We start from the raw sequence: 27,170 nt of genomic DNA, 5'->3' as shown, positions 1-27,170 counted from the left end.
GTGGCGCACGAAAAACAGGCCCCGACTGAAGACTGCTCGCCAGTTACGCACGATTTGTTGACCGCTACGAACAGAATAGATAAAGATATAATAATTAGCCAGTGAAGAAGTAACAAATAAACAACTTAGACACAATAGATGGCGATTGGTAAGCGGCAATGAGCAGTCTAGTACTCGGGACCGACTTTATATCGCCACCCTGTACCACTAAATAATATTGTAGAAGTTACCGTATTCTCTCTAGAAAATGTGATACCAGACACTCGATTACGAATCACCGGCTTCATTCGCTTGTAAGTCGGCCCTCCTTCCGTAACAATGAACATGCTGTTGTACCATGGATCAAAAAAAGACGGAAAATGGCTACTCGTGTGTGCCGTGCCGACTTCCTTTGCATGTGTAATAACAAAAAAACTTGCCTTTTTACAAGTATTTCTTCTGCTGTTTATCGAAATAGTGAAGCAAGCTGATATGCCATTTTGTTGCCTAAAAAGATGTACGTATTACATACCACGTAAGTTTTATGTAATTTACGTAACAATAAAATACATTTTAATTACCGGTAGTGGACGCTGAATAGAATACGAAAATAACTAGAAGTTCAGTTAAAAAAGGTTTGAAACAGATCTAGAATGGGCGTGTGAAGCGAACGAAACGAACAACAACTCGATACTGGACTATGAGCAATCGGCAGTGGAAATGCGACGAGTGGCCAAGCGAAGACGGACGAGTTCAGCCGAGCGAAACCGAGACAGACGGGAACGGGACCGAGGCTGGAACGAAACAGGCCGACGTGCCGTTCGGGAACGAGACCGACCGTTTCCCATCCCGGGAACTAGAAGTAGAAAGCCGCGACGGAAGTGATGAAAGACAGTTCCTTAGAAAGCGTTCCTCGCTCGTTCCGTTCGTCTTGGTGAACCGTTCCTTTGTAACCGTCAGTTCGCGAACGAACCATCTGTGACACCGTTCGTCACGATGACTCAACACAGGCGTTGTGACTTTGCGGATGCTGCTTTTCCGCTTTCCCTGTATGCGGTACCCGTCTTCGATACGGTACCTCTTGAAACACAAAACACTTCAGCTTCCTCGGTTACGCAAGCATCCGCGATACGAGAGCCGACAATTCGCCGACGGTCTGATTCACTTAGTAGCGACATAATGCACTCGCAACCACACAGAATCATCATTCTGACCACGACTCACAATTGGAACGTACTGATGACTTTGAACAGGTGCGAAATTCGTGATTAAAGGCGACTGCTCAACCTGTAGGCATTTCTCTTTAAGCCTGCATTTGTAGCCGAGTTTCCATATTTTTGCCCACTGCAGTAAGTCTTATCACCGGAATCCATCCGATCGTGTGAGATGTACACTACTGGCCATTAAAATTGCTACACCAAGAAGAAATGCCGATGATAAACGGGTATTCATTGGACAAATATATTGTACTAGAACTGACATGTGATTACATTTTCCCGCAATTTGGGTGCATAGATCCTGAGAAATCAGTACCCAGAACAACCACCTCTGGCCGTAATAACGGCCTTGATACGCCTGGGCATTGAGTCAAACAGACCTTGGATGGCGTTGTCTCGAGAATGTGCTGGCCAGGGCAGCAGTCGAACATTTTCTGTATCCAGAAACGCCCGTACAGGACCTGCAACATGCGGTCGTACATTATCCTGCTGAAATGTAGGGTTTCACAGGGATCGAATGAAGGGTAGAGCCACGGGTCGTAAACATCTGCGATGTAACATCCACTGTTCAAAGTGCCGTCAATGCGAACAACATGTGACCGAGGCGTGTAACCAATGGCACGCCATACCATCACGCCAGGTGATATGCCAGTATGGCGATGACGAATACACGCTTCCAATGTGCGTTCACCGCGTTGTCGCCAAACAAGGATGCAACCATTATGATGCTGTAATTAGAACCTGGATTCATCCGAAAAAATGACGTTTTGCCATTCGTGCACCCAGGTTCGTCCTTGGGTACACTATCGCAGGCGCTCCTGCCTGTGATGCAGCGTCAAGGGTAACCGCAAGCCGTGGTCTCCCAACTTATAGTCCGTGCTGCTGCTAACGTCGTCGAACTGTTCGTGCAGATGGTTGTTGTCTTGCAAACGGCCCCATCTGTTGACTCAGGAATCGATACGTGGCTGCACGATCCATTCTAGCCATGCGGATAAGATGCCTGTCATCTCGACTGCTAGTGATACGAGGCCGTTGGGATCCAGCACGGCGTTCCGTATTACCCCCGTGAACCCACCGATTCCATATTCTGCTAGCAGTCATTGGATCCCGACCAACGCGAGCAGCTATGTAGCGATACGATAAACCACAATCGCGATAGGCTACAATCCGACCTTTATCAAAGTCGGAAACGTGATGGCACGCATTTCTCCTCCTTACACGAGGCATCACAACAACGTTTCACCAGGCAACGCCGGTCAACTGCTGTTTGCGTATGAGAAATCGGTTGGGAACTTTCCTCATGACAGCACGTTGTAGGTGTCGCCACCGGCGCCAACCTCGTGTGAATGCTCTGAAAAGCTAATCATTTGCGTATCCCAGCATCTTCTTCCTGTCGCTAAAGTTTCGCGCCTGTAGCACGTCATCTTCGTGGTGTAGCAATTTTAATGGCCAGTAGTGTAGACGCACTTGTAGGTATCTGCCAAACTTCTGGAACGAAATGCATCACGGCAATATAGAGTTCCTTCCGAAAGTAAGAACAAGAAAATGCCACTCCATATCTTTGCACGTCTGAAGTTTGTGGTCAAGTGGCTGCCTCTGGATCACGGGATCTTGGGTTCGATTCCCGGCCAGGTGGGGGATTTTGTCTATCCGGGAACTGGGCGTTTGTGTTTTCATCAACTTCTTCTTCTTCATCATCATCATCATTATCATCATCATCATCATCATTCGTGACGGTGGCTAGATTGGATTGTATAAAAATTGGAGTTGTAAAAATTGGAATTTTGTATGGGTGCTGATGACCGCGCAGTTGAGCACCCCACAAACCAAACATCATCATCTCTAATGCACGAATTAAATATTCATAATGGTGTATGTGGCCTTACCAAGTCACCTGTAATTCGTATTGTAGACAACTATATTATAGCCACGTGCTCCACAATCGTTTATTTCATTGACAGAAATAATATCCGCGTTCATTCGCAAGTCCTGTGTATGACATGGTGGTGCAATTTGAGGCAAGATTTGTAGCTCGTGAAATTGCTAGACAGCAGCCTCGCGTTGTTGATAAGATGCGGGCGGACCAAATGCTGAAGCGGAAAATCCCATTTGCAACGTCCTCGATAAACGTCTGCAGAAACGCTTTCATATCGCCGGTGGCTACTATCACCGGAGGCCCGGCCGAAAAAAAAACAGCGTTTCGTGGGAATGAAACAGAGTGGAACGGGAAAGGAAATGAATAGTAGTGGTACAAGGTACCCTCCGCCTCGCACCTTACGGTGACCATTGGAGTATGTTAAATGACCGGTGGCTGCGAACAGAAGGCCAGGACGGAAAAAAAAACAGCATTTCTACATCTACATCTATATCCATACTCCGCAAGCCACCTGACGGTGTGTGGCGGAGGGTACCTTGAGTACCTCTATCGGTTCTCCCTTCTATTCCAGTCTCGTATTGCTCGTGGAAAGAAGGATTGTCGGTATGCCTCTGTGTGGGCTCTAATCTCTCTGATTTTATCCTCATGGTCTCTTCGCCAGATCTACGTAGGAGGGAGCAATATACTGCTTGACTCTTCGGTGAAGGTATGTTCTCGAAACCTGAACAAAAGCCCGTACCGAGCTACTGAGCGTCTCTCCTGCAGAGCCTTCCACTGGAGTTTATCAGTCATCTCCGTAACGCTTTTGCGGTTACTAAATGATCCTGTAACGAAGCGCGCTGCTCTCCGTTGGATCTTCTCTATCTCTTCTATCAACCCTATCTGGCTCGGATATGGAATTAATAGCTTCCAGTTGCTGACCTGCTATAATGTAGCTAAATGATAGGGGTTCTTTCTTTCTATGTATTCGCAGCACATTACACTTGTCTACATTGCGATCCAATAGTCATTCCCTGCACCATGCGTCAATTCGCTGCAGATCCTCCTGCATTTCAGTACAATTTTCCATTGTTACAACGCTCGATATACCACAGCATCATCCGCAAAAAGCATCAGTGAACTTCCGATGTAATCCACAAGGTCATTTATGTATATTGTGAATAGCAACGGTCCTACCACAATCCCCTGTGGCACACATGAAATCACTCTTACTTCGGAAGACTTCTCTCCGTTGGGAATGACATGCTGCGTTCTGTTATCTAGGAACTCTTCAATCGAATTACACAATTGGTCTGATAGTCCATATGCTATTAGTTTGTTCATTAAACGACTGTGGGGAACTGTATCGAACGCCTTGTGGAAGCCAAGAAACACGGTATCTACCTGGGAACCCGTGTCTATGGCCCTCTGAGTCTCGTGGACGAATAGCACGAGTTGGGTCTCACACGATCGTCTTTTTCGGAACCCATGCTGATTCCCACAGAGTAGATTTCTAGTCTCCAGAAAACTCATTATACTCGGACATAAATCGTGTTCCAAAATTCTACAACTGATCGACGTTAGAGATATATGTCTATAGTTCTGCACATCTGTCGACGTCTCTTCTTGAAAATGGGGATGACCTGAGCCCTTTTCCAATCTTTTGGAACGCTACGCTCTCCTAGAGGCCAACGCTACATCGCTGCGAGAAGCTGGTCAAGTTCCTTCGCGTACTCTGTGTACAATCGAAATGATATCCCATCAGGTCCAGCGGCCTTTCTTCTTTTGAAGGATTTTAATTGTTTCTCTATCCTCTGTCGTCTATTACCACTGTTGCAGGTTCACGAGGTTCTCAATATTTCGTGCGGTGGGCTCGCACGGGTCGATGAGATGGGCGTGGGTGACGGTTCGTCACGACCTCGGCTCCAGGACGGACCGCTTCCTGGTTACTGAGTACGGAGTCTGACTGGTGTTGCTCGATCCCTGCGCGTAGGTCGGCCCCGCCTTTTATCTCTCCGCCGGGACGAACGCTGTACTCAGCGCCGCATCTGTACGCATCTGTCGGCAGCTTTACTCGCGAATTGTTTGATTAGCGCCGGAGCAAACAGACCGGCCTCAAAGTGTTCACCGGTGCGATCAGCACGAGCGGCCCGCCTGCAACTGGGTCGACGGTCGGACGAGCGCCGAGGCGGCTGCCCTTCGGCTCTGTAGGTTGGCCGGTTGGTTCATTTGGGGAAAGGGACCGAACAGCAAGGTCATCGCGGCCATCGCATTGGGAAAGGACGGGCCAGGAAGTCAGCTGTCACTTTTCAAAGGAGCCATCCCGGCATTTGCCAGAAGGGATTCTGGGAAATCACGGAAAACCTAAATCTGGAGGGTCGGACGCGGGTTGGAGCCGTCGTCCGGCCGGATCCGAATCCAGTGTTTTAACCCCTGAGCCACCTCGCTCGGTTGTGGCTAACAAGGGAAACTCCCCATCACACAACCCTCAAATTTAGCGGTAAGATGGCCCAGTGGACACCCCATCAAAAACTGAACACAGATCAAGCATGAAAACAGGAAGAAGGTGTACTGGACTCTGAAAGAAAAAGCAAATTAGAACAATGAACGGCCTAAGCTCAAGAGTTGCAACATTGAGTGCTTTAAAAGAATAATGCCGTCGTGGTTTTGTGGCCACGGCGTTGGATTGCAAAGCGGTAGATCCGTCTTCACATCTCTTGGTGCCCATTCTTTTTTCCTACAAAATTATGAACTTTCTGTCCGGTCATTGAAGTGCCTCTTCTCCTTCTGTAGTCATGGCAATTCTGGTTCTATACATTCGTTGTAGAATATGAGTCTTGAGATAAGAATATATTCCTGTCGCAAGTACGAGGGTGAGTCAAATGAAAACCTTAAATTTGTAGTAACAAATCGAAATTTTGCGCCGTTATCCTGTAAGTTGGTAAGCGTGCTACAAACAGCGTGCAGAATGGCCTGTAGATGGCAGCGTAGTGCAGATGCACACATGCCGTAGCAGTATCAGTATAAAGATGGCTGCCAAACTTGCGACTTGCACCAGGGAAGAACAGCGTTCCATTATTCGGTTTTTGCGTAGTTAAGGTGTGAAACCTACTGAAATTCGTCGACGAATGGAGGTTCAGTACGGTGATGCATGTTTGTCACAGCAGCAAGTCTGCGAATAGAGTAGGAAGTTCGCAAATGGTGTGACTTCAGTGGAAGATGCTCCTCGTCCAGGTCAGGCACATCGAGTTGTGACTCCACAGAACATTGCAGCAGTTGAAGCCATAGTGAAGGAAAACGACCGAGTGACACTGAACGACATTGCACCATGTTTACAGATTACTCATGGGTCAGCACACCACACTGTACATGATGTGCTCCAGTTTCACAAAGTATCTGCAAGATGGGTGCCACGGCAGCTGACTCCTGAAATGAGAGAACGACGTGTTGATGCTTGTGAAGAACTTCTTCGGCGCTTTAAACGAGAAGGTGATGACTTCCTTGCTAGAATCGTTACTGGGGACGAAACCTGGGTTCACTTCGACGAACCGGAAACGAAGAGAGTGAGCGAGGAATGGCGCCATTCCTCATCACCAAAACCAAAGAAGTTTCGCACAGAACCATCAGCAGGGAAGGTTATGCTCTCTTCTGGGACGGAAAAGGCGTCATTTTGGAGCATTACATGCCTGAAGGGACCACTGTCACCAGTGCATCATACACAGATCTCCTAAAAAATCATCTGCGGCCTGCAATCAAATCAAAGCGACGTGGATTGCTGTCAGCAGGTGTCCTTTTGCAACATGACAATGCAAGGCCCCACACTGCCAGTACTACAGTTGCAACAATCACAGACCTGCATTTTGAGTGTCTTCCACCGTACTCACCAGACCTTTCCCCGAGTGATTTCCATATGTTTGGACCACTAAAAGACGCAGCGGGATGAAAGAAGTTCCGTTCTGATGAAGAGGTACGCCACGCGGCGGGTCAGTGGTTGCGCGGACTGCCAAAGGAATTTTTTTCTAAAGGAATTTATGAGCTTTGTAAGCACTGGCGGACTTGCATTGAGCGTGGGGAAGATTACGTTAAGAAGTGATACAGCTTTGTACCACTTCGGCACAATAAATAATATTTAAGAAAAATTTAAGGTTTGCATTTGACTCACCCTCGTAAATGTGATGAACAGAGAGCAGGCGAGTTCCCGCACAGGCCTTTCACAGAAATGAAAACAACAAATAAACGGGTGTCAAACATGTTACAACACAGGAATTCAAGAGTCAATACTTCGAAGCGGAACGGAAGAGTCATAACATGTGGGACTCGCGTAAAACAACTGGGAGGTACATATGTCTGTGGTGGTGGTGGTGGTGGTTGGTGTTTAAGGTCCCGTCGACAACGAGGTCATTAGAGACGGAGCGCAAGCTGGGGGTAGGAAAGCATTGGGAAGGAAATCGGCCGTGCCCTTTCAAAGGAACCATCACGGCATTTGCCTGAAACGATTTAGGGAAATCACGGAAAACCTAAATCAGGATGGCTGGAGACGGGATTGAACCGTCGTCCTCCCGAATGCGAGTCCAGTGTGCTAACCACTGCGCCACCTCGCTCGGTACATATGTCTTGAGTTACTTACACCTCGCTGTTGCAAATGGGCGTCACAACACGATACAGACACAAATATGAATACAGTTAACGAACTCGTCGATAACCGGGTGCACAGTTCATAACATACAGGGTGATTCACGAAGATATGCAAAAATTTTAATTTGTTATTCTACAAGTAAAAATAAAGAAAAAAGTCCATATAAACATAGGTCTGCAAATCTTTAGTTACGGAGTTACGACTAACAAAAGGTTTTGCCTGAAATTTAGCAACTTCGCTAGCTTGAAGCGATCGCAAAACTGTACGAGGTTAAACTAAAGCACGATTTCCATTTATTTTGTTGTTGGTCTGGTGAATCTAATAGAACATGTCCAGGCCGTTTCCAGAACATCCAGACAAGCAAAGACGCAATTTTGTAAAATTTTTAATTTATTAACTACTTGGCCCAATTTAAAAAAAATTCCAAACAATGGTCACAGTATTCAACAGAAGTTGGAGAGAATTTAAATTTGTAAAAATGATGGTAATAACGTTAACTGAAACTGTATGAACGTGTCAAACAATCTGCCGTTATTAATACCATAGCACACGTGAATTCATGTCCAACCAGAAAAAAATTGTCTTCCACATTCATACAGTTTCATGCACTGACAACTACAGAGAGTACGATCGAAACTTACAACGTATTGAAGACATTGCACTTGATGATGATGATGATGATGTTTCGTTTGTGGGCCGCTCAACTGCGAGCGGTCATCAACGCCCGTACAAAGTCACAATTTTTTTCACAGTCGAATTTCTCACGCAGTGCAATCCACCCGCTGTCACGAATGATGATGAAATGATGAGGACAACACAAACACCCAGTCCCCGGGCAGAGAAAATCCCCAACCGGGAGGGGAATCTAACGCGTTTGCCGTTCGTGGTCAACTGCGACAGCACAGCCTGGAGAGGCTTGGCTAGAATCTGATTATACATTCAACCATGCATTTCTTGCGGTCTTCCCATACAGTGTCCAACTCCTGTACGACTTAACTGACAACATCAAGATAAAAGCAACGTACACAGATAGGAAAAGAATGGCGGAAATCCGGGACGAACCGAGAATTGGTGCACGCAGCGGTGGAAACCTGCCGAATGGGCAGAAAACGTCATCAGCATTAATAGCAATTTTTTTCTCTCTACACAGTGGACAAGTTCTATCGACCTAGTACAGCTGATAAACTTTTAGGATTTTTGTAAACTGCTAAATTGTACGAGGGACAGTCACAAAGTCTTGGATATTATCTGAAAAAAAATTAAGTTACATAATTAATTTTTTGTTTGTTTGCAAGTGGAAATGCGCTGCCCCGACTTGTTTTGGCTTCCACAGCGTTGTGCTACAGTACCCAGACTCACGGGATTCAAAGTCCACCAGCACAAACAAACAAAATATGAATTATCTAACATAATTGCTTTTGAGTGATAGTTATCACTTGATGAATGAACCTCATACTAGTGTCGGTCTGCTTATTCATTTATATACACTTGAATTATTCCCCCCCCCCCCCCCCCACACACACACACACACACGCACGCAGGCGCGCGCGCGCGCGGTATATAGGCGTCCGTGCCTATACGAGTATACGTCGAAGCGCCAAAGAGACTGGTATAGGCATTTGTACTAAAATACAGAGGTATGGAAACGGGCAGAATACAGCGCTGCGCTCGGCCACACCTATTGTATTGTATGTTAACTGGGGACCTAGAAACGACGGAGAGGCTCCGTCCCCGCCACAGCCGCAGTGGTCCACAACCCCACGACGACTACCGCAGTGCACTTCGCCCCTCCGCCGCCCCACACCGAACCCAGGGTTATTGTGCGGTTCGGCCCCTGGTGGACCTGCCAGGGAACGTCTCACATCAGACGAGTGTAACCCCTACGTTTGCGTGGTAGAGTAATGGTTGTGTACGCGTATGTGGAGAACTTATTTGCGCAGCAATCGGCGACATAGTGCATCCTAGGCGGAATAAGGGGAACCAGCCCGCATTCGCCGAGGCAGATGGAAAACCGCCTAAAAACCATGCACAGACTGGCCGGCTCACTGGACCTCGACACAAGTCAGTCGGGTGGATTCGTGCCGGGGACCAGGCGCTCCTTCCCATTCCGGAAACCGTGCGTTAGACCGCATGGCTAATCGGGAGCGCCGCCCACACCTATACAAGACAACAAATGTCTGGGGCAATTTTTAGATCGGTTACTGCTGCTACAGTGGCAGGTTATCAAGATTTAAGTGAATTTGAACGTGGTGTTATAGACGGCGGTCGAGCGATGGGACACAGCATCTCCCAGCTAGCGATGAAGTGGGGATTTTCCCGTACGACCATTTCACGAGTGTACCGTGAATATCAGGAATCCGGTAAAACATCAAATCTCTGACATCGCTGCCGCCGGAAAAAGATCCTGCTAGAATGGGACCAACGACAACTGAAGAGAGTCGTTCAGCGTGACTGAAGTGCAACCCTTCCGCAAATTACAGCAGATTTCAATGCTGGGCCATCAACAAGTGTCAGCGTGCGAACCATTCAACGAAACATCATCGATATTGGCTTTCGTGGGCGAAGGCCCACTCGTGTACCCTTGATGATTGCACGATACGAAGCTTCACCGAAATTGGACTGTTGATGGTTGGAAACATGTTGCCTCGTTGGACGAGACTCGCTTCAATTTGTATCGAGTGGATGGATGCGTACGGGTGTGGAGACAACGTCATGAATCCAGGGACGCTGCATGTCAACAGGGGACTGTTCAAGCTGGTGGAGGCTCTGTAATGGTGGGAGGGGGGGGGGTGCGGTTGGAGTGATATGGGACCCCTGATACGTCTAGGTACGACTCTGGCAGGTGACACGTACGTAAGCATCCTGTCTGATCACTTGCATCCATTCATGGCCATTGTCCATTCCGACGGACGTGGGCAATTCCAACAGGACAACGCGACACCCCACACATCCAGAATTGCTACAGAGTGGTTCCAGGAACACTCCTCTGAGTTTAAACACTTCCGCTGACTACCAAACTCCTCAGACATGAACATTATTGAGCATATTTGGGATGCCTTGCATCGTGCTATTCAGAAGAGATCTCCACCCCCTTGTGGACAGCCAAGCATGATTCATATATAGTTTGTGTGTGTGTGTGTTCATTAGGATACCTTATGCAATTCAGCTGCCCTACAGATACTCCGTCAAAGGATTTCAATGATGTTGGCCGCAGTTCGGTATTGAAATGTGTCAAAGGTAAAAAGTCAAAACTTGTGCCAGACCAGAACTTGAGTCTGGATCTCCCACTTAATGCGAGCAGCTACGTTAACAGTCTCGGCCATCCAAGCACACGTACTACCAGCACTGTGTCACCTACACACGAATCCCTTGCTTCACATTTCGATTCCCACTAATGGTTCGAATCCCAGTCTGACACAGGTTTTCACCCATTACTATTGATTCATTTCAATGCCCACATGCGACTAACGTAATTGAAAACCTTTAAACAAGAATTACGAGCAGAAATTCGTCCAGAGGTACGCAGAAAGTTTCTTCAAATGCTCCTCAAACACAAGGTGCCGAATGTTATTAGCTAAAAATAAAAGTTAGTCTGCAGCAGAAGCGCATGACCAAGCTATTGGCTGGACAACAAGTAAAGTGCAACTTTTTGTGGCTTCGGCACTAGGGGGGAGGGGAGGGGGTGGAAGGTGCCGGGTCCATCTCCCCAAGGGCCTTTTATCCCTAGAAAAATCCGCAGTACACTTTTTAAATATTGCAACTTTACGGTATCTAGTCATAATATTTCAAATTGTTCGCAGAGGGAAACACAATAGCTACCTACAAGCTGTTCCAAAGCCCATGCATCAAACATCTAGCAGTGAGAGATCATCTCACTGGGAATAACTTTTTTTGCAGAAAAAATGTTCACTGAGACTCCATCACACAAGCAGTCCTTTTGCATAGGTTATGCCCCTGAGAGGCAGCAGTGTGTAGGCAACCTGCTGTGCGCATATGCAGTGTCTTTTGCCTATAATCCAGTCATCTGCTTCACATGAAAAGGGGTGGGTCGAGCAAAATTAAAATTCCTACTTCGCTTCTAAAATATCTTTCTCTGCTTGGAGACACCCACTCTTGTAGTTGATATGCAGCACACGTGGTTAGTAACCTCTGGTTGTTCGATGAAATCTCTTCGTCCCAGGATTGGTGACGCCTAGTGTCGCCGAGAAATATGTTAGTGAATATTTTGTCTCTAACAAAGGTTTTTCCCTGTTACGTGATCTATCACTTCTAGACGTTTGATGGAAAGGCTCTGAAACACCCTGTTTAGAGACAAATCCACTTTGTTGCATCACATCACAGAAATTATAACAAAATTTCAAAAAAATCATAAGTGGCGTCAAAATGGCGAAAAAAAAACACCAGAGTAGTGGAGGTGGTGGTGGTGGTGGTGGTGGTGGTGGTGGTAAGTTCCCATGGAACCAAACTGCTGAAGTCCTCGGTCACTAGTTTTACACACTACTTAATCTAACTTAAACTAACTTACGCTAAGGACAACACACACACCCATGCGCGAGAGAGGATTCGAATCTCCGACGGGGGCAGCGGCGCGAACCGTGCAAGGCGCCTAAGACAACGCGGCTACCCTACGCGGCAACCACTAGAGTATTAATAGTTTTCGCGAAACACACATTCACTTGCCGGCCGCGGTGGTCTCGCGGTTCAAGGCGCGTAGTCCGGAACCGTGGGGACTGCTACGGTCGCAGGTTCGAATCCTGCATCGGGCATGAATGTGTGTGATGTCCTTAGGTTATTCAGGTTTAAGTAGTTTTAAGTTCTATGGGACTAATGACCACAGCAGTTGAGTCCCATAGTGCTCAGAGCCATTTGAACCATTTTTGAACACATTCACTTCCTGTGAAACACCAGTGTTCTGCAGAACATACACTGAGGGGTCAAAAAACCGCAACGTCAGGACAGAGTTGTATGACATAAACGAAAGTTTGTTAGGCATGTTTCTTCATCTGTAAGATGATGGCCATTCATATTTCACGCCTGTCGCATAAGAGGATCAAATCAGGCTTGCATTACATACATTACTAGCCATTAAAATTGGTACAACACGAAGATGACGTGCTACAGACGCGAAATTTAACCGACAGGAAGAAGATGCTGTGATACGCAAATGATTAGCTTCTCAGAGCATACACACAAGGTTGGTGCCGGTGGCGACACCTACAACGTGCTGACATGAGGAAAGATTCTAATAGATTTCTCATACAGAAACAGCAGTTGACCGGTCTTTCCTGCTGAAACGTTGTTGTGATCCCTCGTGTAAGGAGGAGAAATGCGTACCATCACGTTTCCGACTTTGATAAAGGTCGGATTGTAGCCTATCACGATTGCGATTTATCCTATCGCGAAATTGCTGCTAGCGTTGGTCGAGATCCAATGACTGTTAGCGGCATGTGACTTCAGTGGGTTCAGGAGGGTAATACGAATTCCGTGCTGGATCCCAGCGGTCTCGTATCACTAGCAGTTGAGATGACAGGCATCTTATTCGGATGGCTGTAACGGATCGTGCAGCCACGTCTCGATCCCTGAGTCAACAGATGGGGACGTTTGCAAGACAACAACCATCTGCACGAACAGTTTGACGACGTTTGCAGCAGCACGGACTATCAGCTCAGAGACAGTGGCTGAGGTTACCCTTGACGCTGCATCACATACAGGAGCGCTCAATGACGAACCTGGTTGCACGAATGGCAGGACGTCATTTTTTCGGATGAATCCAGGTTCTGTATACAGCATCACGATGTTTGCATTCGTGTTTGGCGACATTGCGGTGAACGAACATTGGAAGCGTGTATTCGTCATCGCCATACTGGCGTATCACCCGGCGTGATGGTATCGAGTGCCATTGGTTACACGTCTCGATCACCTCTTGTTCGCGTTGACGGAACTTTGAACAGTGGACGTTACATTTCAGATGTGTTACGACCTGTGGCTCTACCCTTCATTCGATCCCTGCGAAACCCTACATCTCAGCAGGATAATACACGGCCACGTGTTGCAGGTCCTGTACGGGCCTTTCTGGATATAGAAAATGTTCGACTGCTACCCTGGCCAGCACATTCTCCAGATCTCTCACCAATTGACAACTTCTGGTCCATGGTGGCCGAGCAACTGGCTCGTCACATTACGCCAGTCACTACTCTTGATGAACTGTGGTATCGTGTTGAAGCTGCATGGTCAGCAGTACCTGAACACGCCACCCAAGCTCTGTTTGACTCAACGCCCAGGCGCATCAAGGCCGTTATTACGGCCAGAGGTGGTTGTTCCGGGTTCTGACTTCTCAGCATCTATGCACCCAAACTGCGTGAAAATGTAATCACATGTCACTTCTAGTGTAATATATTTGTCCAATGGATACCCGTTTATTATCTGCATTTCTTCTTGGTGCAGCAATTTTAATGGCCAATAGTGTATGTTACCTAGAGAAATGTATTCTAAAAATTTCACTACTCTACGTTAATCATTTTTTGTGTTGCTGTTTTTTTGTCAGTAGTTGTTGTTTGGAAATGCCTGTTCTAGAGTGTTAAAGTGTGAATTAGTCCTACCTGTAACAGGAAGAGGTGGTTGACAGGCTGCAGCCCTTTGTTGTTGCATCTGCAGCCACTGGTGCTGGCCGTAGCCGTGGCTTTGCGCCGGTACCCCCGTCACAGCCCTGGCAACACTGATTTTGTCCGTAGCGGTCGGCGCCGTTCTGATAGTACGCCGGGCCGTGACTGCCCTGTTGGTGGTCACCGACCCAATACGGGGGCCTCCAGCAGTCCTTCACTGCACTCGTTTGGGGGATGGGGAGGCCTGGGATGTCGTCATCCGGCCTGTCGAAATACCTGGGACCAGGGGGTGGAGGCCGTCGCGCCAGAGGTGACCCTCCGGGAGTGACCGCACGGCTCGGGTTCGTCACCTGGTGGCTCTGGTTTGCGGGCGGTCCCACCGGGTGGTGCCCCACGATGCAGGGGACGTGCTGGGGCTGCGGTGCCCTCGCTTGGAGATTGGTCACACTCTGGGGATAGCCCCCAGACAATACGCTGTTCTGTGGTGACGGTTGCGGTGCCACTGGTTCTCCAGTCAGAAAAGTGAAAGTAGGGGGTGCGTGCATGTTGGGAGACGTTTGTGGCGCTGGCAGCGCCGTGCTGGTGGGAAACTCTGGGTACCCGACCCCACTGCTGGCAGTTACAGGTTCACACGTCCTTTCTGTGCGATGCTGGTACTCGTTGGCACTGAAGAATGGACTGCTTTGGAAGACTGGGCTGTCAGAGGACGGTGTGCAGGGAGCCGAAGAACTGGCGACGCTGCTATTGGATGGGGTCTGTCCGTGTGTCCGCGAATGAGCATCCAGGAATCCGGCCAGACTGTTGGAGGAGGTGCCATCAGTTTCCATGGGAGTCGATGGTGATCCTAGAGTCTGGAGCTCTCCCAGTACCAGAGGGCTCAACCTGAAACACACACATATATATAAATAAATACTACTTACCCTATTATGATAATATTCTCATGTTTGCAAGTCAGGTCATACAGGGTGAAAAGTATTTAAATCGACAAACTCTGGGAGGTTTTAGGGGACATCAAAACAAATATTTTTCCCTATTGTTATTTTTTCCTATGAGGAGTATTTAAACCGGTAGAGGAAGATTTCTCTGGCGGCAAATTAATTAAACCAACAAATACTTTTCCATTTTTTTATGACCAAGAGACAACACAGTAACACAACCCAATTTCAATTACAGTAGATTTTCAAAAATGCCTCCATCGACATGTAAACAAAGGTTACACCGTCGGATCGTGTTCTGCCTGACACTGGCAAAAACCCCAGGAGTATTCTGAATTTTTCCTGCTGCTGCTACTATCCGGACAACCAGATCCTCTTCTGATGCAACAGCAGTTGCGTAAACAAGGTTGCGCATCTCTCCCCACACAAAAAAGTCCAGAGGGGGCATATCTGGGGATCGAGCAGGCCATGGTACAGGACCACCTCTGCTAATCCACGTTTCTGGGAACCGTCGGTCCAGGAATCGACGCACACGACTGAAATGTACCGGCGCCCCACCATGTTGGAACCACATGTGTTGCCTTGTAGGGAGCGGGACGTCTTCCAGCAATTCTGGCAATTCTCTGGAGAGAAAATTGAAATAGTGCCTGCCATTTAATGGCCTAGGTAGCAGATACGGCCAAATTAAACAGTCCCCAACAATACCAACCCACACATTAACGAAGAACCGCACTTGATGAGCGCTAGTAACTGTGGCATGTTGAAGACTCCATCACGCCCGAACGTTGCTTCATCGGTAAATAACACAGAGGATGGAAATGTATGATACATTTCATACTGTTCCAGGTACCACAGCGAAACCTGTGCTCTGGGCGGATAATCAACTGGTTCCAGGTTGTGGACACGCTGTAAGTGAAATGGACGTAACAATTGCTCTCTAAGAACTGTTCCTACAGTCGTCTGATTCGTCTCCATGTTACGTGCAATTGCACGAGTGCTGATTGGAGGATTCCGCTCCACATGCTGGAGGACAGCTTTCTCAAATTACAGCGTTCTTACTGCGCGACGGCGTCCCTGTCCAGGTAATCTGCTAAATGACCCGGACTCACGCAGACGTTGGTACACAGCAACAAAGGTCGTATGATGCGGGATACGGCAGTTAGGATATTATTGTTGATAACACCGCTGTGCAGCTCGTCCGTTGTGGTGCGCTACGTAGTACGCACCAACCATATCAGTGTACTCACTCCAGGTGTATCGCTCCATTAGTAAACAGAGACAATGCACTACTACACTGGTGGACAGCAGTTGCCTACAACTGAAGAGCGTAATACGCCCTCTAACAACTGAAGAGCGTAATATGGCCTCTAACAACTGAAGAGCGTAATACGGCCTCCACTCGTTTAAATAATCCCCATAGGAAAAAAATGACACTAGGGAAAAATATTTGTTTTGATGTCCCCTACAACCTCCCAGAGTTTGCCGGTTTAAATACTTTTCACCCTGTAGAATCATCTTGACAATATTTCAGCTGTAAATATGGCCTCCATCTTCAGGTGGGAATACTGCTAAACCTCGACCAAACTGATTCATATGAATCAGATGAAATTATATGTTCCAGAGACGTTTCATGCATCTTATGAATATTGGACAAACCAACGATTTAAAATTTATATCAAGACTGGTATTCGAAGCCAGTTCTGCTGCCCACTGGGCAGATAAGCTTACCACTGCACCACCCTGGCACTGCAGCAGACACAGTTGCATATATTATCCAACTACATCTCCCTCCCTAAAACCAATTCCTGTTCATCCCTCAGCCCATCTTAGTGTACGTCTCCCTCCCTAAAACAAACTCCAGTTCATGCCTCAGCCCATCTTGATGTTGTAGGGTAATCCATGCAGTTATGTTAGCTGCATTGTCTGGGTGGGGCGGTATTCATTATCATGATTCATAACACACAGAACAAAACGCTCTTGTGAGAGAAATCGTCGTTGCTGCCCCGTACTGAAAACTGAAGCTACATCGTCCCAGTGGTCAAAGCTTGCAGAAATAATGGACCGTTATTGGGTATGCACTTCTGCTGGTGCTGGCTGAGACACTGTTTTCTTTTGATGTCAGATGAAACCGAATTCCGCTTTTTACTAGCCCTTATCTGTATTCATAATATTATCTGCCAGTCTTATTTTAATCGATTCCTTCAAGGCAAAGTCCGGTAAGGAGACCCACAGACAATTACCTGTGTCTCATCATGCATCATCCTATGCCACCCCTCTATTAGTGCTCCTCCACAACAGGTTTCTCAGGTTGTAGTAACCATGCGTTGCGATAGTGCTCAATACATTGTATTTTCCCACAATGGTGAGGCATTCAATAAACACTGGGCTTTTTCGGTCTTAGATCATCTTTAACTGAGCTGAGGTGTGCTCTAACCATAGCTGGTGGGAGAAAAACTCTTCTAATATTTTGTCTTTTAGAAGTGTTTCCCATCTTTGAAGAGGGACTACCAGTATGTGGTGGGAAAGTAACTAACCTACATACGTCTTCTACTGGTACTCCTAATAAAGACAGACATGTACGTCTGCATAGACATTCTGCTCGAACATGTGCTTAAGATGTTCCAGCTCTTGTGTCAAAGTTTTGTCTGAGGTGGCTAAGTGCTCTTTGCTAACGTCCTCAGGACTTCCATGCCTTGGTACGGTGGATGACAAGTCGTTGCATGTGGATACTGGTCTGTATGCATTGGTTTTGTATAGATAATGTGTCCCAAAGTCCCATTATCGTTCCTGTAGACCAGCAAGTCCAGAAAAGTAAGTTTTGCATCCCTTTAGACCTCGACTGGGAATTTGATGTTGGTGGGGGTGGGTGGGGAAGGTTAGAGCAATGAAAATGACTCGAGAGACAATTGAGATCGTCTACTCTATCTGGACACACCACAAACGTATCGTCAATGTACCACGAAAAACAGGGAGGTTCTAAAAAAAATCCCTGTCTTCAAGATCTTACACAAATATTGCGTCAAAATGACTGTATGCTCCAGTTCCAAGCCCAAACAGAATATTCCCAGTTAACATATAGCCACTTACTTGTCCTATTATCTACTTCATTGGGAAGCTACTTTCGTGTTCCAGAAACCACGTTATAGTACCTCTGTACAGTACAAGACACATCATCTTACTTACAAAAAATAAGTTAGTGGTTATCAGCTGCACACTCACACCAAAGATGTATATGTATTTAGCTGTGATTAAAACTGTTTCTTATTATTGATTTTGACACTTTCTCTGGTAACTGTGAACACATCCTATTTGTTCAGAAGTTCATTGAACAGGTTAAATTTGTGGTCATGTTGAACACACTATCTTAACATTGATCACTCCACTGCATGATGGCTGAACCAGTCCAGCACACTTTTCAGCTGTACAATTATACAACTATAATAGGTCACTGTATCCACTCACATTAATTTACTTTCACTGCCACTTTGTGATTGTGAATAAGACACTCTGGCTAAGATATAAACAGGTAACAAAACAATAAAAAAGTCATACCATGAGCCAAACAAAGAGCATTGTGTTATTCTATCTATATCCGAATCCCGCTCCAGCTACTGCCGGGTTTGGGTGCTGACGAGTCCTCTCCATTTGGCTCGGTGCTCCCACCACTTTTCTTCCTCCACTTGCTGCCAGGTCACACCTCTCCATTCAACCGATATTCTCTCCCATTTTCCACGGTGTTCTTGGGCGCCCTCTAGATCTTTTCCCATCCATCTTTAGTTCTTCCATAATTTTGGGGAGTCTCTGCCCATGCATCCTCTTAACATGCCCATACCATCTTAATCTCTTTCTTTCAATTTCTTCTCTCATACTTTCTTGTTTGAGGACGTTTCTAATCTCAATTATGTCATTATCATGACCAAGTGACTTGTTCGACATCGCAATTAACCTATATACAGATAAGGTGAAGAGGTTATATATGCCCCAGCTGACTCCAGACACAGAACCTGCACTGGCAAGCCCTCGAGTATGCAATAGACTTATGAGCAACAGGGCATAGCAGTCACAGTCGGTGCTGTTGTTGATAATTCTTCCAGGTTATATGGCCGTAGCCCATGGAATACTTCTATTCCTAACGTTTCGTCCAATACTACGTTGGACATACTCAGAGGTATGGCTGGTCCTGTTGAGGCAACCAGCCATACCTCTGAGGATGTCCAACGTAGTATTGGACGAAACGTTAGGAATAGAAGTATTCCATGGGCTACGGCCATATAACCCGGAAGAATTATCACCAACAGTACCATTCGGTCGTGAAAGCCTTCATTGTATAGTCACAGTTGGGACTCACCTAGGTCTCTCGTCCAGAGCCAGAGACATGGACCTCTGTATGGCGGTGACCCTGAGCCGCTCCTGCCCTCCCTCCACACAGAGTGACGACGACCTCTGGACCGTCCCCAGTCCTCCGTGCTGGAATCCTGGGGTTGCAGACGTCGGCCTCTTGACGCCGAGGGCGCCCAATTGGCCGCCGAGTACGGTTCCTCTGTCGCCCCTCCCGCAGGAGACGTCCGTGACCGAGTGGGACCTGCCGGTGGCGGTCAAGACCGATGGCGGAGGTGGACTGCTGGGCAGCGACCCTCCGCTGTCGGCCATCCGGACGTCGGTCAGGGAGGTGGACCTCCCAGTGGAGTGGAGCGCTGCCAGGGTCCCTGTGTGCTGGGCCTCCTCCTGTCCACTATTGGATTGGTCACCTGCAGACAGGAACTTGTCCATGACAAAAGCTCCAGCAGAAGACGCGTCTCGAGTGGGTGGTGCGAACTGACTGTCCGGAAACGTGACGCCGGCCTCTGCCATCGCCGCTCCATACAGGAAGTCTCCGGCGTTGCCGAAGCAGTCCTGTGCAGATGAACAGTCTTGAGCCTGACAGAATCCTCGACACATTGTGACTAGACAAAGGCTTGCGACTGTGCAGAACACAGTACACTGAGGTGACAAAAGTAGTGGGGTAGCATATTCACAAATACGGACGGATGTAGCTTTGCGTACGCAGGGAATAAGAATGCAGTGTATTGGCAGAGGTGCCATTTGTAGACATGTGACTTACGTGAGATGTAAAGCTTTGAACATAGCTGCTAAGGTTCAGTGACGGTGTCAGAATTATATTAGAACAAATAAGCCCTCGGTCAAAGATGTTGTTGTTGTGATCTTCAGTCGTGAGACTGGTTTGATGCAGCTCTCCATGCTACTCTATCCTGTGCAAGCTTCTTCATCTCCCAGTACCTACTGCAGCCAACATCGTTCTGAATCTGCTTAGTGTATTCATCTCTTGGTCTCCCTCTACGATTTTTACAAATGGTTCAAATGGCTCTGAGCACTATGGAACTTAACATCTGAGGTCATCAGTCCCCTAGAACTTAGGACTACTTAAACCTAACTAACCTAAAGACATCACACACATCCATGCGCGAGGTCGCTCCAGACTGTAGTGCCTAGAACTGCTCGGCCACCCCGGCCGGCTGTTCGATTTTTACCCTCCACGCTGCCCTCCGGTACTAAATTGGTGATCCCTTGATGCCTCAGAACATGTCCTACCAACCGATCCCTTCTTCTGGTCAAGTTGTGCCACAAACTCCTCTTCTCCCCAATTCTATTCAGTACCTCCTCATTAGTTATTAAGTAAAAATTGACCGGGTTTCAACGCTACTACGAGCGTCGTCTTCAGAACTAAACTAACTCTTCGAAACATATTAGGTATATAATACATTAATAAAATTAAAGTTTGTACTGACTAGAAAGAGATGCAGTACTTACAAGTCACATTTAAAAAAAATATATAAGCCGGAAAGGCGACGTCATGCATAGTTGTAAATAAGATGGCGAGCCGCTAAGGGCTGCTCGTAGTTGAGTGGACAAGGGTTGCAACAAGACTGAGGTGCCCACGTTGGAAAGTGTGGGCAGACAAACATGGTGTTGCTACGAGCGCCATCTAGTAGCCGCAGAAACAACTACGCTAGTGTACATTCAAAATTAGACACATGAAATTGTGATGAAGCTGATTCAGGCATAACGTAAGCACTAATAATAATAGGATGAAGTTACATATTTATCTGCTTTAAACAGAGATACATTTTGTAACGTTAAAAAAACGTCAGTTATGACATACAAGAAAACAGCAAAGATGTAACAGGAAAACAACATTTCCGTAAACTGCATGAGGAAATCTGAATCAAAGATCAAGCAATGGCTTATACAGTCGAAAAAGTTTTTATTTCGCAGCTGCAGCTGTTCGTTGAGAGTGAGGCCATCATGACAAGAGAGAAGTTTGAAAATCTCCAATTCCTCAAAAAACATCTAACCTTCGCCCCTTCTTTTCGGTATGCAGAATATTGCTATCGCCTATGGCTTTAGGCACGGTGTCCAGTAATTAAGAGATGATCGGCAAAGGATGAATTTAGGGGACTGGTGCCGTTCTTTCTCAAAAGATGTTCTTTATATCTGATGGTGAAAGCACGTGAAATGGTTTATGGCGTGATTGTGATCTCACGACGGGAATAAACAGACTTTGAATCTAGATCTAGAGGTATGGAACACTCCATTTCGGAAGTCATTAGGGAATTCAATTTTCCGAGTTCCACAGCGTTAACAGGGTGTCGAGAATGGAAAATTTCAGGCATTGCCTCTCACCACGCAGTGGAAGAAGCGTTTGCGTAGAATTGTCAGTGCACTGTGTGAAGGAACTGCAGAAATCAATGTGGAACGTAAGACGAGCGCATATGTTGGGACAGTGCGGCGAAATATGGCGTTAATAGGTTGTGGCAGCAGAAAACCGACGCGAGTGTCTTTGCTAACAACACATCGTCTGTAGCGCCTCTCCTACATTCGTGACCATACCAGATGGACCATAGACTACTGGAAAACAGTGGCGTGGTCAGACGAGCCCCGATTTCAGTTATCAAGAGCTGATGGTGGTATTCGACTGTGGCACAGACCCCTTGAAGCCATGGAAACAAGTTGTCAATAATGCACTGTACAACATTATGTTGGCTCTCTAATGGTGTGGGCTTTCTTATCATGAAAACGACTGGCTCCTCCAGTCCAACTGAATTGATCGCTGATTGTATATGGTTATGTTGGGCTACTTAGAGACTATTTGCAGCCATTCATGAACTTCATGTTCCAAAGCAATGATGTCATGTGACCAGGCCACAGTTGTTAGAAAAACATTCTTGGCAATTCGAGTGAATGATTTTGCCGCGCAGATCACTCGACATGAATCCCATCGAACATGTATAGGGCATAATCAAGAGGTTAAAAAATGGTTCAAATGGCTCTGAGCACTAACTTCTAAGGTCATCAGTCCCCTAGAACGTCGAACTACTTAAACCTAACTAACCTAAGGACATCACACACATTCATGCCCGAGGCAGGATTCGAACCTGCGACCGTAGCGGTCGCACGGTTCCAGACTGTAGCGCCTAGAACCGCTCGGCCACCCGGCAGGCAAGCGAGAGGTAAATTCGTCCACAACATTCTGCACTAGCAACGGTCGCACGATTATGACGGTTGCAGGGGTAGCGTGGCTCAATATTTCTACAGGGGACTTCCAACGACCCTTTGATTCCATGACACATCGAGTTGCTGCAGTATGTCGGTCAAAGGGAACTCCAACACTACACTAGGAGGAACTCCGTGACTTTTATCACCTCAGTGTACGTTGCAAAATGAATTAAAAGATTGTGAAAAGATGTGTAAGAAATGATGGCGCATGCAAATATGTGTTACAATATAAAAAGAGATTGTGTTTTCCTTTTTCGTTATGATAGACGCGACTTAATATAGTTGCGATGTTAGATTTATTTAATGCACCGTGATAAAGTTTTTATGTTTATGATTTTTATTAATGCTTCAATATGTCCTACATATTTCACCCCCTCCCCCCCCCCCCCAACACTGTACCCCGTGTATCACTGTTCCTAAATAACAAACACAGAGAACAAAAAAGTGTATTGCATACATCACACCCACCACAAACCCAACTATTTTCATACACTTCCATATTAAATTTCTTCGTTTACTCTTTTTTCTTAACTAACAGCTAAAGCCTTCTGAGCTACAAGGGCAATAATTGTAACTAAACGTAATATATTAATTTTACATATATACATTGAAATATTTGAAGGTGTATTTTAACTTATAATTAATAGTTTTAACATATGCGAGAAATATTATAAACTGAAAAAAAGAGATGGTGACAGCAAAAGTCGAACGCAAGCCAACGAACTGCCAATTGGTGCGTTTGACCATTGCACCAGGTCCTCGAGACATCAGGACTTGTTCAAAAATCCCTCACACTGTACTCATAAATCTGTAGACGGCATTTTACCTTTTCCTATGGCGCACATTGGCGTAATATTCTAGGAACTTGAAAGGGGTATCTATCTGTCCCAGTCACATAGTCTAAGCAGAATCGGTGATCACCATTCTACACTCTCTCCTCCTCAGATTTAAATTTTGGGTCTGCCTAACTCTTTCACTTTCTCCTCCAGCTATGTAGTGGAAGAGGACTTGTTCAGCTGCTCATTTCCAGAAGCCGCCATGTTGCTTGCACAGTACTTTATACACATTTTCATACAAAACTACTGATCTGGTACTGTGAGGAACATAGACCCTTAGTGTCGGCGGGGATGACGCCACATCAGAGAATGTGCAGTCGAAAACACAGCTACACCCGCACCCCTTCTCGGAGTTGACTGTAGCACAGCTGACCGTCATTTTAGTCATTTTAGCACTCCTGAAAGATTTCTTGTTATCACAGAGAGGTGGCTACAAAACATGTTTTCGCCCATTATATTTGCATAACAGCATACAATCGTACAAAAATGGCGTAATATTAGCGCTATTCCCGGGATATAAACTGATGAAATCTTCCTGGGTTATCAGCCGAGCTGTGGTGTCGTGTCGTCGCAACGCTTCGACGAATTTCCTAGAGATTACCTTCAGGTGAAATGTTGGGTTCAGGTCCACATCGTTCCTTTATAGCTGTTGGACTGCAGACTCCTACGTCGAGCGTCCAATTGGTCGACCAGTCACTTGCCTCCAGAAAAGATGTCTTGACTGGAGATGGGGGGCAGCCCTGATACGATTGACAGGTATATGGGCTTGAAGTCCTCATGCTGCCTGAATGTTCCACCCGTTGCCTCTGCTTCTTCCATATCAGACCTTTCCTGAAGTAATTTTGCTAACGCCACATCCAATATGGAGCTCAGATGTAAACTACAAGATACGTCAGGAATGCTTTGATGTGAAAGTGGTGGGAGCAGCTGGCGAAAAGGCTGTACAAGGACTGGCTGCCCAGACCACCACTACCATCTCTTCTATATGATTGGTCCATCCGCTGGGCGTTTGTGGTCCATCAGCTACGAGGGAACAAACTGGACCTGAGCCTGGCACCCAACCGTAAATGACAGGTAAGAAACGCTAGAAATGTTGCTGCAACATGGCGCCACAGCTCAGCTGATAACTCGAGGAGATATCATCAATGAAATTCGCCGAGCGAGCCTACATTCCTTTGTGCGATACATGCTTCGATCCAAGGGTACTGTAACATGTGCTGTTCCTCAGGGTTCCGTTTAACGACCACTTTTTTTTATGTAGGTTACAAGCTTGCATAGCACCATAAGATTTAGCTCTAATGCTCCTTTCTCTCAAATGACAAGCATAATTTTTTATAATTATAGAATAGGAAATGAATAACGTAGCACCTCGTATTTTGGAGAGTAGTCATGTTTTGGTTCACAGGTAATAATGTGTCTGATATGTATAATTGTGTTCCCACTGACAATCCACCTTGTTGCAATGGTGGTACGATGAGAGAGGAAAAATTACGAAGTTCCTGGGACTGTGCTTAGATGGCAACTTCCTTGCAACCTGAAGAAAATGAAGCATCTACTTTGACGAATAGAAAATTGACCACAATTAGCGTCATTTATACACGAGCTTTATACAGTTATCCTTTGAGGCACTTTAATGCAAGTGGCAAGAAAATTTTGGGCCAAAATTGATAGTCAGTGTCTTACTTGATCTCATTTCACGAAGGTAGTATGGCACTCCAGTTAACTTACTGAGGAGTCTTTCAATGACATATTGACAAAACAGTGACCACAGCGCTACAGAACAGGTTTTTGATAGGGCTCAGTATGAGCTGAATGCTATTAGTGGCAAACCAGCAGGTTTATGAACACAACTTGCAAACTTGTCACATCCAGAACTACCTCCATATCCTACTTGAATACATGAGATTCATTTAATTAAACTATTGAATAGCGATTTACTGAAACTGTAGTGTTAACATTTCAATACCTTATCATGGCTTAAGTGATGTTTCAGTCATATGGCTGATGATTGGTATGACTGCTTTCAAAGGTCCTCAAGCTACCTCCATTGGTCGATCCATTACCTAACATGGCGATACCAAGATTCATGGCTCAAAGGAATTGTTCTATGAACAAGGGATGCGCACTTTGAAGAGAATCTCGTTGATGTTGTAGGCCAGCAGTGTAAACACCTTCGCGGTCTGCACGGGGTAGAATGCATGAAGATAATATAGAAGACGTTTGCTAATTACTGTCAACTGTAAGTCACAGATACGTACTGTGAACTTTGGAAAGATGCTAGTTTGAGATGATACAGGGTTTGTTTACCAGATAGACCTATCTCGATTTGGGTTTCTCTTCGTTTTCCCAAATGATTCACATTAATAATCCATAAATAACTTCCTTGTCCCGTATTTAGAACCTTAAAATGAAGTAAATTGGTACGATGCATAATTATGACAATTTTTCTGTTTTGTATCCCTTCAATAAGTCTTTGGACAGAGCTTACCTGTGGATCTGCAAAAGGCGGCAGCAGAGTAGTAGGGGCTCCGATGCCGAGGTACAGGTGATCGATGCTCGGCGAACCCAGGGTTACGGTGCTCACCGATGCCGGGGACGCTGGTCCCTCCTGTGACCAGTATGCCGACGAGCTGCCCTGGTTGAACCTGCAGACATTCAACCAGTTTCTGCTGAAGATGACGACCAAGAGCATGCCGAAACCCAGACCGGGTTACAAGGTGCCAACGCTGGGTGAACAGCTGTCAGCATCCGGATACAGAGCTGGTGCTAACCTCCACAAAGTTTTTATTTTTGTCTTTTGGTATAAACTGCGTAATGCTGCAAGTCGAATGTCAAAGTTATTTGCGAAACAAATGTGTTAATATTTTAAAGTAATTGTGTTGCGAGATTTTCGTTCAGATGAATGAGCAGGGATTGAATGTAGCATCAAAATATTCTTGGGCAATTAGTAGATAACGGAAGTTTAGTGACAGTTGGGAAAGCATTGGATGGTGCTTAAAATTGCGATGTGGCCATCCAGACTAGGTTCTACGTCGTTTCCCTAAATTGCTGAGTTAAGTTCGGGGACTGTGCCTTTCAAAACAACATGGCTGGTATCTTTCCTCGTTTTTCCCCAATACAGTTTCTGTTCCTTCTCTAACGCCTCTGTTGTCAACAGCACGTTAAAGTTCAGTCCTCATTAGCTCTTCCTCGTTTCTTTGATTTCAAGACACATGAACTGGCGTCTCTTTACGGATATATATGTGCAGCTCTACTTGACGATTCGTGGGAAGCGCGTCCTCACACCCCAAGATAATAATGTGACGATATCTGTGGCAACCTCCGATGGCACATTACATTTCATTTATTGCAGAACGATCGACCTTTGTATATCTAAAGTACGATGTGAATCATCCTGAACTGAGGCATCAGAGTAAATGCAGGAAAATAGCTTCCAGTTCTCTCGTAATGGATAAATGCAGCTCATTTAGTACCGGTTATGAGAAGAACATTTCCTGAAAGTTCTACTAATTTCGGACTCGTGTGTCATGGTGCAACACTTTCTCTTCCTGTCAGT

General features: G+C 46.2%; 1 protein-coding gene across 1 annotated transcript in view; it reads right to left on the bottom strand.

Moving 5' to 3' along the window:
- LOC126293647 (uncharacterized) overlaps positions 1-27,170 on the bottom strand; it is an 81,714-nt gene that overhangs the window by 52,540 nt on the left and 2,004 nt on the right. Inside the window, exons 2-4 of the mRNA XM_049986926.1 lie at positions 26,103-26,259; positions 19,573-20,117; positions 14,287-15,171 (exon numbers count right to left, since the gene is read on the bottom strand). Of these exons, the coding sequence (XP_049842883.1) occupies positions 14,287-15,171; positions 19,573-20,117; positions 26,103-26,259 (1,587 nt within the window). The remainder of the gene's footprint in view (positions 1-14,286; positions 15,172-19,572; positions 20,118-26,102; positions 26,260-27,170) is intronic.

Source organism: Schistocerca gregaria, chromosome 10, assembly GCF_023897955.1.
Source record: "Schistocerca gregaria isolate iqSchGreg1 chromosome 10, iqSchGreg1.2, whole genome shotgun sequence".
In the NCBI taxonomy this organism is placed as follows: domain Eukaryota; kingdom Metazoa; phylum Arthropoda; class Insecta; order Orthoptera; family Acrididae; genus Schistocerca; species Schistocerca gregaria.
Note: the sequence above shows the minus strand (reverse complement) of the source record. Positions and strands in the feature narration are given on the sequence as shown.